Consider the following 12,222-nt stretch of genomic DNA (forward strand, 5'->3'; position numbering starts at 1 on the left):
TGCAGAGCTGCATCGCCTCGCTGATTTTTGACTTTTCCTGAGCTCTGGCACCCCCAGCATCAGGCGAGTGTTGGCAGGCCGTGACTTATGTCTCAATTAGGACGTGATGAGTTGACTGATGCGAGCACTGCACTGCAGGGCAATTGTGTGAAAGCTGATAATGCAGTGGTTATGGATAGTTGGTGTCCATTTGCTCTGCAGAGGGTTTGTTTGTTGAAAGGTGTTCCTCATTGGATGGCAGTAAATCAACAAATCCTGTTAAACGCCCATATTTTTAATATAATTTAAATTGCAGTTCACATGTGACTGTAAAGGACAGTGGTACTGTAGTTAATGACGACCCATCGGTGTGTGCCTTGAAGAATAAATGATTCATTTTGTCGAAAGACTTTGATCTCAGAAGGCCTGGTTGAGCGAAGCTTTGCCCTCACCCAGGAATGTCTTGGTTTGTGAGGCATGACGGTCAGCAGTTCTTTTTGCTACTCTCTTTCTCTCTATGTGCAGCCTCTTGGTCACTCAATGGGCACCATTGCAAAAAGCCTTGTGCACAAATCTAATGAAACCCCTACTCGTTTAACCATCAACCAAGCCAAACAAGGCGCAATTAATTTACCTCCTGTCTGAGCCCCCCTGCGCCCAGCACGGAGTCCGAGTAGCCACCAAGCATTGACAGGCAGATGTGATGTTGCTGCATCACGTTTAGCACAGTTATCCAATGCAGTAAATGATGTGCTCAGACCCCTAAAGAAGCTCTTCCTTTGTTCCTCTCCAGGCGCTGGCAGCCAACGCAGGCACAGGGTTTGCCGTGGCCGAGCCGCAGGTGGCGATGTTCTGCGGAAAGCTCAACATGCATGTCAACATTCAGACAGGCCGCTGGGAACCTGATCCATCTGGAACCAAGAGCTGCGTCGGAACCAAAATGGGTGTGCTGCAGTACTGCCAGGAGGTGAGTCACTGTGACACAGACACATCTGATCTCCATCCGTCTCATCAGGCTCTGCAAAGTGGTGAAATTCATCCACCAGACAGTTGTAAAAGGGAAAAAATGAAGTGTGTTGTCATTATAGGTACAGCGAGGGAAATTACAGTTCTATTAAAGCTCCAAATAGTAGTATTTAGTTGAGTATTAAATCTTTGAACTGGCATATTTGCTATTCCTAAACTCGCTGTCCATACTAAAACACATTTTTGCCATGTCTTCCAATCACTCAAAGCGCTGAACACTGCAATCATACACAAATATCTACACTGAGTCACACTCACAGCGATTTGGGTTCAGTGTATTGTGCCCAAGGACACTTGGACTTTGAAGGACACTTTGACATGCAGGAGGAGCATTGCGATTAGAGGGCGACACGCTCTACCTCTAAGCCACAGCTGCGCCTGTTCTATTTTGAGAGGTGCTGGAAGATTTTGTTGCGGTTAGTCGTTTATTTTTTTGCCCCCGTTTTCAGTTTTTGGGGATTAAATAACTAGCTGTAGATTATATCAACACAGTCTCACAAGAGTTCCTTGAAAAAAGCCACAACAAATAAAAAATTGTTGAATTTTCCATTTTTTTCGGTGTCTTCAAAAACCACGTAGCTAGGTTTAGGAAAGACGACACCGAGGCATCACTTCACAACAATACGTGGAGACTGGTCTTGTTTGAGCCATCCACTTTCCTCTCATCTGCCATGTTCAGTGAAGGCTACTTCAGTGAAAAAAGACTATTTGTCTTTTTTTCCTGTAAGATGTGATTTTTAGTGTGTGGTCCTCTGACTGTAATTTCCTTTAGCTGATAGCTGTCTCCATGACGCACAACTACCGACCCTTAATTATCTGTTACTGCAGCTTCTAAACCAAGTGGATGCTGGTATGTCCCTGCATTCTGCAAAAAATAAACCAGGGTTGTATAAATTCACGAAGCCTTCCCCACAAGCTCCAGTTACATTTATTGATGACATTGATGACAAAGGGTAAATTGTATTCTCTTTCATGGTTGAGCAGATGGCATCTAGAGACTGTAAACATGGTTCAAAGAATCCCATTGAAGCTCCACTTATCTCGCTCACAAATGCCTCTCTCATTATTTAGCCCATACTCTCTTGCTTCTTCTTGTACAACAGATGTATCCCGAGCTCCAAATCACAAACGTGGTGGAAGCCAACCAGCCAATTCGAATCGAGAACTGGTGCAAGAAGAAGGAGAAGAAGTTGTGCAAAGGGCACGCCCACATCGTGGTGCCGTACAAATGCTTAGGTAAGTGTTTACATTGATAAATAGTTTGTGGGCTGTACATGACCTTTCATATCAAGTGTGTCCCATCCCCTCTTCATAGACAAAGAGATTACGATCGCCATAGGGAACGAGCTCAATATCGGGTTTGATTCAGATGACTAATCCTGGCCTTCCGCTGCAGATAGAGCAGATCCCTCCTGGATGGGAGCTAATATGAATGGATGCGGGGGGGTGGGGGGTGAGGGGAAGCATTATTGCCAGGGAGGCTGTTGAGCAATAAAGCACAATCTTATTTTCTCCCTCAGACATTGGCCATAAACTCACACAGACGCACAGGGTCAGCGAGAGGGAGGTCTGCGAGGAGGCCTGCTTTATTGCTCCCCATTCCTCCATTTGCCTGTGCTACCATACACACCTCTCTCGCGCCTTTGTCTGCTGCAGCCTTGCTTTAATCAGCAGTGGCAACATGGCTATATCCTGGCTTATTAAATGTCAGATAAAGCCTCACACTTTGCTGGCCACATGTCTCTGTGCTCCCTTAACTTGGAAAACCACGTTGCACTTGTGCTGCCTATGAGGATTACAACAACAGAGATACACTGCTCAGAAACAATAGTCCCCTTTGTACTTGTCCGGCTATGTCAGGAAGGAAGAAACATCTTTCTCTCTGTTGTAAATGCTTTCCGGCACCCTTCCCCTGTCCAAAAGCCATTAGCAGTCGCACTGGACTGTGAAATGGGTTACCATTCAGGAGCATTTTTGGCAAACGCAGACAGGAGACTTTTGGGAAATTCGTGGGACAGCAAACGCCACACCTGGAGTGGCTACTCTGTGGCTGAGGGGGAAACACCGATGAGATGAGTTGACATGCAGAAACGGTCTCTAGATTTCCCCCCAGTTTCCTCTCATCTTACACCGTGAAGCCGCTTCCCTCCACCTGCCACTCCCAATGGCTTCTGTCATAAATGTGGCCGACTGTTCATCCACAAACCGAGACCGCTGATCATGATTCCGCAACAGCACCATGTAATTCAAGGAATCAAATCACCTAATGTAATATCTTCATTGCTTGTTCTTGCACATTGTTTGTCATTATTGCTAACGCACTCTGGCCTTATCGCATTTCAAAGGCCTTCTTGTCTGCTCTGTTGGTTTGCCAATGAGAGGACTGGACAGAGAAGACAGATTGAGAAGGAGAAATAAACATAAGGTGTTGGCAAGGAAAAGGATTTTGAGGGTTTCTGCTTAATTATGTAATGGAGCATGTAAGGGGCTTAATTAGAGAGCTCTGAGCCATGGCATGCCTCCACCACCTCACCGTGCCTCACCTCTGCAGCTCAGTATCTGTCAGGCCTCTCTATCATATCAGGTGCAATGAGGAGTGCTTTTGAATTATTCATTATTCCTGATGTTCACATAGTGTTACAGAAAAGTGGACACCAAAGGTTCTGCCTTGTATTCATCAGAGTACATTAATTATAGCAGAATCAAAAAGAAATAAAAAATGACCAAAGGGAGGTGTGCTCTAGCTTGAAGGATATGATTAAAATGTCCAGACCAGTACCATGTCAAGTTAATAGGTTTATATGAATAATGGAAGCGCACAGGAGGGAGCTCAGTGTAAAAAGAGAGAGATGGCCAATGCTGTATCCCATCTCCCTGCAACCCTGTTTCCTGTGCCCAAACAATAGCATTGGAAATGAATGCAGTGTTTTTCCCATGACACTTTAATCCCTGCAGCATTATGTCTTTTGTCAAACAGCAGAGGATTGTTTTAGAGACTTTATTTATATTATTACATCTAGAATTGTGAGAACGGTGGCAGCTGCATGGCTGTTAAATTGTGGGGGAAATGCGCTGAGACAATGCAGATTGCAGCAACTTGTTGAAAAGGGGCATGTCTCCAAAACACTATTTCTGGGAAAACACTAATGTATATATAGGTCTTTTGAAACATAACTCTTAAATTAAAATTCTGTGGCTTTAGCCCGTTGAACCATTGCTGTTGCTAGCTATCAGTAATATATAAAAAAAATGTCAGGAATACTGAGACTTCTGATTCTAACCTTTTGAGCTACCTCCTACCCAGGAGACACTTTTCTTTTTCAGGGCGTGTTTGGATGAATTTGTAACATTACATACATTACACACATTATTTGCCCTTTCTGTTGACTAAGCCTGTTGAGTTGTCACACAATGAAAATTTAGCCAAAAGTAAGACTTGGGCAAGTGATACCGTGTTGGTTAAGGCTTGGTGTTGTGTATGTTTAAAAATGTATCAAGAGATAAATTAACCCAAGCTGACCCTGGTTTTGGTCATGTCTCCCACATTTAGTTCTTTAGTTATTTTCTTCTTTAATTGGTGCAAATGTAAACCAAAGGGTAGCCACACTGTCAAAATAATACACTTCATATTGCACTAACTAAGTAACTTATTTTTCTAAATGGTAATAAAGACTTTTTGACATCTTTAATGTTAAGAAATTAAAACATAGTATTATTAGAAAATATAAATTTAATATAATCAATTACAGATCGAATTATTAAGTGCACTTTCATTTTTCAGATCTCACACTGATTACACTAAATTACATTACAGCAGGCTTACATTGCAAGGTCCTTGAAACACAATAGCTGTGCTGCCTATGATTTGGTTGGTGCTTAATTTAATCCACCATCTCCCAGTAGTGAAGGTATCGTTGGCACTTTGGGTATATTCTTACCTTCACACCCCCTAGATGCCGGCAGTGCAGCCAATTCAGGGGGCTGGGGAGTGTTAGGGAGGGTGTGTGATCCACGGAAGGTTAAAGGACGATGAATCGAGTAGGTGGAGAGGAGGTCACAGCGAATGAGAAGTATATGCTCTCATACACACACATGCACAAACACAACAGTGCAGAAACGCACCGAGCAAGGAGTGCTTGTGAGGCACAGCTGCTCTCCAAACACCACCATCCATCACCCACTGCAGTGTGACTGCATATTACTGCATGAAGCCCACTGTACTAACTCACAACCAAAGTCACCTGTGAATGAGACAGAGATGAAATGAAGAGACGAAGTGAACGATTCAGTTTAGATCCAGTGTGCAGGATTTGGAGCTCAAGGTGTCTGCGAGTCAGTTTCTTTTCTTAAAGAGAGAGAGAGAGAGAGAGAGAGGTTAGGCAAGCTATAACAATACATCAAATTTTATAAGTTGATCAAATCTTAAAAGTTGACAAATAATTTGCAAGAGAACGTAGCTGTCAAATACATTCAATAGATATACAACATTACCGGTACTAAAGTTTTATGATAATTAGTTGAGTATCAACGTCCATTTTATTTTTGATCCAAAGGAGACATTTTCAATTGTGTGGTTCTAGTCCAAAACCCCAATAAAAACAATAAAAATATGAGCGGAAAAGGTGTCAAATTGGCTTATTCGACAAGCAGGAACCAATCAATGATTAGCATATCCAATGACAATTTGCAGCAGTACAGCAGAAGTGCTTTAAATTATGAAATCACTTTCCCCCAGTGGTGGACACAAAGCAGAAGGGCAGGAGAACGAGGGCCCGCAGGGATGAGGGCGTTGTGTAGGGTGGTTACTGTATCTTCTGGGCGGAGATGAGCAGCAGCTGCCGAGCCCTCTGCTATTTCCAGCCCTCTCCTCTTCCTTTCCTACCCTTTCATTTTCCAAAGCACTGCTTTTTCACCCTCTGCAGGCCTGCCTCATATAAAGTGATCCAGAAGCTCTGCCTCGGCAAACCACTAAATGAGCAGTTACAGGAGGCTCCCGGCCCTCATCGTAAAACCTTTACACCCTCAGTTGTGTGTTTTCAGTCCCCCCCCCCCCCCCCCCCCCCCACTGTTCCTCAGCCACTCAGATCTGGACTTTGCCTTAAACCTTCTATTCATCCCTTCCTCTCTCCGGCCAAATTTCCATCAGATGGCACTGGTTCTACCTGAGCTTCTTGATACCCTGCCAGCCAATAAGCAGTCGCTGTCCCTTTTAATCTTTCTTACGACCTCTTCACCATATGCTTACTCACACGGTTTTCAACGAGCAGCTATTTATAGAAATTCACCAGATACCTTCCATGTAATTTATTTTGCCCCTGATCTGCTCTCTGTCAGCTCGTTCTATGAATAAAACATCTCTGAATTGAATTCATCACGCAAATGATATCATTGACCTGCAGGGAGACTACCTTAAAAGAGTCACAGGGTGAAACTTGATTTTCTCCGTTGCCATTTTGATTGCAGAGTTATAGGTTTGGCTCCAGAGAAGAGACGAATCGCTCTTGGCTTCAGGTGCAATGGCAGATGTTAGAGTGTCAAATGCCCTTTCTGTTTTACTGCGGTAAAGGACCAGGCATCTATGAATTATTTAATCACACCCTTTTTACACTCCTCTCATCGGCTCCTCCTTTTTTTAGTCCCTCAAGACGATTTATTGTTTCTAACCCTGGCTCAGTTGTTAAGCAGCGACCTGGCAGGGGAGTCATTTTTTCTACTTCTGGACCGATTACTGGTGTGACTAACCGGTGTCTTGGTCTATGTGATTTTCTGTTACAGTGGGCGAGTTTGTGAGTGACGTGCTTCTGGTCCCAGAGAAGTGCAAGTTCTTCCACAAGGAGCGTATGGACATGTGCGTCAGCCATCAGCAGTGGCACGGTGTAGCCAAAGAGGTAAGGAAGGAAATACTTCATAGGAAACAGTGGCTGGATGTCTGAGATAGTGGAGCAATGGAAAACGAAAGTCAAATGTGAAGAGGAAGTGTCGAGCATCAATTTTACTTTTAAAAACAAAACGGCTGTCCTGCTGGTTATGCTTTTATTACTTTGCAATCCTTTCCTATTCCCTCCTTCATATATTTCCACCTCTCTCTGAGGGCCTCAGATCACAGGCTGGCTGGGAGCCCTCACAAATCACCTCCTAATCAGATTAGTGCTGTGCCTGTATCCTACCTCTCTTTGGGGGCCAGTCTGACTAAGACATTCTGCTCTTGTCTTACTCTGCCTTGTGCTTCTTGAGTACTCTTAGATATCTGAGGATCATCTGCAGCCTTAGACAGTATGGCATTCATAGCTGTTACAGCCGTGCAGTAATATATCTTGGTAGTGGGCAAGAAAAATCATTTGTATGTTAGTATTCTGTAGGTGGATCGATGGATACACAATGTCATCAAATAGGTTCCCTTTCTGTCACTAAACAGGTACATCTAAAAGATAAAAAAAACGCTGCATCTTAGTAAAGATCACTCAACATACACAATTGAAGTGTAAATACAAAGGAAATCCTTTTAAAAGTAATGCACAGGTTTGGAATAAAGAATACAGACATTGGATTACAAACATGTCTTGTTTATTGACTTTATATTTCACTAGATCCTAGATATATTTATATTCCCATGGAGCTGGATGTGTACATACTTCGCCATTTTTTGTAGCTTTGTCAATTAAAAGTAATCGACAAGTTTATCCAAAATGTCTTCTCCACATTTAATGTTTAGTTTTCAACAGGTTGGCCAGACAAATTGATACAAACATTCAGCCTTATTTATTTGATGATGTTTTTTATTTATTTCTTTAAGAATCTGAACCATTTTCTCATATTTAGTTTTATATCAATTTAAAATAGTTGCAATTTTTGATAAAACCATGGGGAACATGACCATTTGACTTTAAAGTAACATTGTATACGTGAAAATACTATCAGCCGGGTTTACTGGCAGAAGATCGCAACCTCTCTGACTTTACAATAATTTATTCAAATTAATTTAGTTTGGTCTCAAATCTATAGGACCAAAATACAAGAGACCTTGCAGCATGTAACAATACCATGTGACTGGATTAATTGAACCTCCACATCGTCCTCCGTGACTCCCGCGCTCCTTCATCTGTCTATGTAGTCCTTTCCCTTCATGAATTAAGGTCAAACCGATGTCCCCCTGTCAAAGACAAAGTTGATTTTTCAAAAGTAGTGAGAGGCCTAGTTACCCCGGCAGCTTCAAGTCTGGAGCTTCTGTGCCCGTGTTTGGTGGACATCATCACTAGCTCCCGTCCTCCACCCCGTCAGGCTTGTGCCAAGAGCTCCATGGTGCTGCACAGCTACGGGATGCTGCTGCCCTGTGGCATCGACAAGTTCCATGGCACCGAGTACGTGTGCTGCCCCACCTCCCGCACCGCAGAGCCTGCTCCACCTTCCCTGCCCTCCCAGGAGGACGACGACGAGAAGGAGGAGGAGGTGGAGGATGAGGAGATTGACGAGACCGACCTGGATGACGAGGATGCCGTAGAGGACAGGTGAGCGGTCTGTGGTTCTGTTCATGATCTCGGCACGTCTTTGAAATATCGCCAGCTTGATGTGCGTTCTCTTGCGCAGAGGAGGTTTCACCGGCCATCTGGATGAATTAAAGTGGCGTGATATTGACCCGTAGCAGCTGCTCTGACTTGTTTGATAAATCACTTCTCTTCCTGGCCTCCACCCCTCGCTCAATCACCTCCGCCTCCCTCCCTCCTTCCCCGCCTCCCTCAGTGAGGCACCAGCTGATGAGGAGCCCACACAAAAAGAGGAGCCAGAGGAGGAAGATGAGGAGGAGTACCACTACGTATATGAGGACGAGGAGGTAGATAAGGAGGACGAGTATGAGAAGAAAGAGAGCAGCAAAATGTCAGAGAACCAAGATGAGGACAAGACTCTGCAGGAAGTGAAAGGTTTGTAATAAGTTGTTTAAATTATAATGTACTCTTCCCCCCTTCTATCTCTCTTTCTCTCTCTCCATTATTGGCTGCTTGCCTGCCACTTAAATGTAATCAAACCTATTTAACTTTAATCTATGGGCAGTTATGCTTGAATCTCAGACAGAGTGTAATGAGATAAGTGTATGCATCAGCATTACCCCTTTCTTCAGCTCAAAGCAGACACTGATGTGCTGTGCTAGGACAAAATCTGTTATCTGACGCCAAACTGACTGTCAATTTCTGCACACGTACAAAAATAAGTTTCTCCGGTACCTTTTGTAATTGTTTGGTTTAGTCATACTTGTGAATGTAGCGGATGTAAGGAGTACTTGGTGGCAGTGTTCCGAGGTTGTTGTTATTGAGACTGGAATAAAGTGCTGCCCCCAGTGGCTCGATGATCTAACGACACGCTATCCCCTGGCAGCGGTGTGCACCCTGGAGGCTGAGATAGGCCCCTGCCGGGCCTCCATGCCCCGCTGGCACTTCGACATGAGCCAGAGGAAGTGCTTTCGCTTCATATATGGAGGCTGTGCCGGCAACCGCAACAATTTCGACTCAGAGGAATACTGCATGGCCGTGTGCAAGCGCCTGAGTAAGTCTCACCAGACAGAGGCTGGTTTGACAACACACTCTCTCCCTCTTCCTTCTCGTGTCTCTGCTGCAGACTTTTCACTGAAAACACTGTAACAGACTGAACTGATGTTCTGCATTCGTAAGCTGCCACTCATCAAATCACTATTGCTTGTGTTACCTGAATACAATCAAAATGAGGAAGCACGGTGGTGTTGTGATTAGCACCATCGGCCTTCAGCAAAAGGTCCCTGGTTATCCATTGGATTCATTAATTAATGGTTTACCAATGAATATCTGAAGACAAGGTCACATTGCATCTAGATCTTCTATCCTAATGTTTTGAGGGTACATTCTTGCTGATTAGTTTTAGTTAATTATCTACTCAACTGGAACTGTTGGTGAACATCAACCATATCTGACATAAATTTAGCCTATATAACTGAGATCTATTTTAAAATTAACATTTGTTTTATAGCATTGTGCTATTCCAGGGAATTCTTGCTCAGATTCACCATTCCTACTTATATATGTGATAATTAATAATGAATCATGATTCTCTCCATTTTAGACAGTTGCGTCTTGAAGCCAATGTCTTGTAAAGCTGGCTTTTTGACTCGCGTATCATCAGTTTAAACACGGTCCATGGTCAAAGCCAATTGGTCTTTTGCATGTGAGAAAATGAATCGTCAGGGCTGCAGCGGTAAAAGGTCCAAGCAGGAGCAATGCGTTACGCGTTAACCTGTGCCTCCTGCGCAGGTCAGGTGACCTCAGGTGAAACGATGAGGTCTCTTCCTGTTTGCGAGCCTAGAGCATTATAGTTTTTGGGAGTTGCAGCGGTGCAGGGAGTGAGTCTTGCGTGACTGTACGCAGTGAACCAAGAACAGAGCCCTGTGGCTTCCCCTCACACGACCCGGCCACCAAACACAGAGATATTTCCATCAGCGTTGGAGATGAGATCTGTCAGCAGAAAGCCAATGCGGAAATGAAAGGAATTTAAGGGGAAAGACTGTCAGATTATTTTACAGTTACTGAGTTTGGAGGGAACACCAATGAGAGCAGTGCTTCTGTGAGGATTTTTGTCCAACCTCACACTGCATTCCTCTTTCAATTTTCTCTCTCTGTCTTCCCAGTATAGGTTCTTTTTATTTGACTCTTTATGTGTGTTTCTGTCTGTCTGCTTGGTTGTCAGTTCGTAGCCATGTCTGCTCACCATCTGCTATCTGAACTTGCAGCCATGGCACCGACAACTCAGCCGACGGATGATGTGGATATCTACTTTGAGACACCAGCCGACGACAAGGAGCACAGTCGCTTCCAGAAGGCCAAGGAGCAGCTGGAGAACAGGCACCGCAACCGCATGGAGAGGGTGAGTTACGAGGTCCAGCCAAGGACACTGCTCCCCTAGTTCAAGGGCCATGTGTCCAATTTGTGTTATTTGCTTTAGTTTGAAGTGTACAATGATGCAGCTCATTACAACTAAGAATTAACCGGCATGTGGCAAAGCTAGTGTAAGGTGTAACATGGACTAATAGCGTAACCCTTACCTTTCTCACCCGTCTAACCATGTATTTAGAACACGATCACATAAATAATGGTTGAGGGGGTGAAATTACACTTTTCAGAACTGGAAAACAGATTAATAAAAAATGGCTTGAAGCTTTCTTGGGTGAAGCTTCTGCTTGTGAGAATTCGGGGCTTGCTCGTTAATTATTCTTTCATAAAAATGGAAATCTCTTCTCCATCCATCTACATTTAGAAAAATCACTGTTGGAATCACTTTTAGTAAAACGGCGCAGTAGGAACACTTCATTTCCTCTCTCTCTCTCTCTCTCTCTCTCTCTCATTCCAGGTAAGAAAAGAGTGGGAAGAAGCTGATCGCCAGGCCAAAAACCTGCCCAAGGTCGAGCGGCAGACGCTGATCCAGGTGAGACGCGGATCCGTCCCCACGGGGAGTCACCCCTCTGTGCCTTCGTTTGGGTGAGATGCGACGGCTTAGAGGCCCTAGGTCCCTCGCCCCCTTTGCCATTAAAGCTCCCTCTTTCCTGGCTGCTCTGTCTTTATCACTCTCTGGCCAAATGTGGGCGCTGTCTGAATGGAGAGACGTCTATATACAGCACCAGTGAAAAGTTTGGACACATCTTCTTATTCAAAGAAAAGTGTGTCCAGACTTTAGACTGGTAGGCTAAGCGTCCAATTCCCTTGACAATGCTGACAGGCGACATGAGTGAAACCGGGAGATGTATTTTCGGTTTTTTTTTCACAAGTTCCAAATAGCTGTGTTACGCCACTCTATTTACCCTGCATATACATTTTTCGATGTGTGTGTGATTTTGTTTGTAGCATTTCCAAGCCATGGTGGAGTCCCTGGAAGAGGAGGCAGCCAGCGAAAAGCAGCAGCTGGTGGAGACTCACCTTGCCCGGGTGGAGGCCATGCTGAATGACCGGCGCCGTCTGGCCCTGGAGAATTACCTCGCTGCCCTGCAGGCAGACCCCCCCAGGGTAACCAACACAGTTCATCTTTTATCGCTTCCTCACCTCTCCATGTCTATGGCCTTTTCTCTACCCTCAGTCGATTTGCAAACGCACACATTTCTATCATCGTACAACACTGAAATCTCACACTACTGCTGGCCTGTGGCTAATCTTAGGTCCTGTTAAAAAAAAAAAAACCTCCGTCCACTTGTAATTCATCATGAGGAGA

The 12,222-nt window shown here is 44.4% G+C and overlaps 1 protein-coding gene across 5 annotated transcripts in view; it reads left to right on the plus strand.

Moving 5' to 3' along the window:
• The window catches only part of aplp2 (amyloid beta (A4) precursor-like protein 2), a 44,451-nt gene that overhangs the window by 20,950 nt on the left and 11,279 nt on the right, over positions 1 to 12,222 (plus strand). For 4 of the 5 annotated variants that reach the window (XM_037451931.2, XM_037452099.2, XM_037452020.2 and 1 more), the window contains exons 2-10: positions 773 to 946; positions 2,109 to 2,241; positions 6,781 to 6,893; positions 8,284 to 8,510; positions 8,743 to 8,921; positions 9,373 to 9,540; positions 10,754 to 10,887; positions 11,371 to 11,445; positions 11,862 to 12,020. In XM_037451931.2, coding sequence (XP_037307828.2) covers positions 773 to 946; positions 2,109 to 2,241; positions 6,781 to 6,893; positions 8,284 to 8,510; positions 8,743 to 8,921; positions 9,373 to 9,540; positions 10,754 to 10,887; positions 11,371 to 11,445; positions 11,862 to 12,020 — 1,362 coding nt within the window. The remainder of the gene's footprint in view (positions 1 to 772; positions 947 to 2,108; positions 2,242 to 6,780; positions 6,894 to 8,283; positions 8,511 to 8,742; positions 8,922 to 9,372; positions 9,541 to 10,753; positions 10,888 to 11,370; positions 11,446 to 11,861; positions 12,021 to 12,222) is intronic. The other variant, XM_037452268.2, reaches the window with a different exon arrangement.

The sequence above is a fragment of the Pungitius pungitius genome, chromosome 3 (assembly GCF_949316345.1).
Source record: "Pungitius pungitius chromosome 3, fPunPun2.1, whole genome shotgun sequence".
Classification (NCBI taxonomy): Eukaryota; Metazoa; Chordata; class Actinopteri; order Perciformes; family Gasterosteidae; genus Pungitius; species Pungitius pungitius.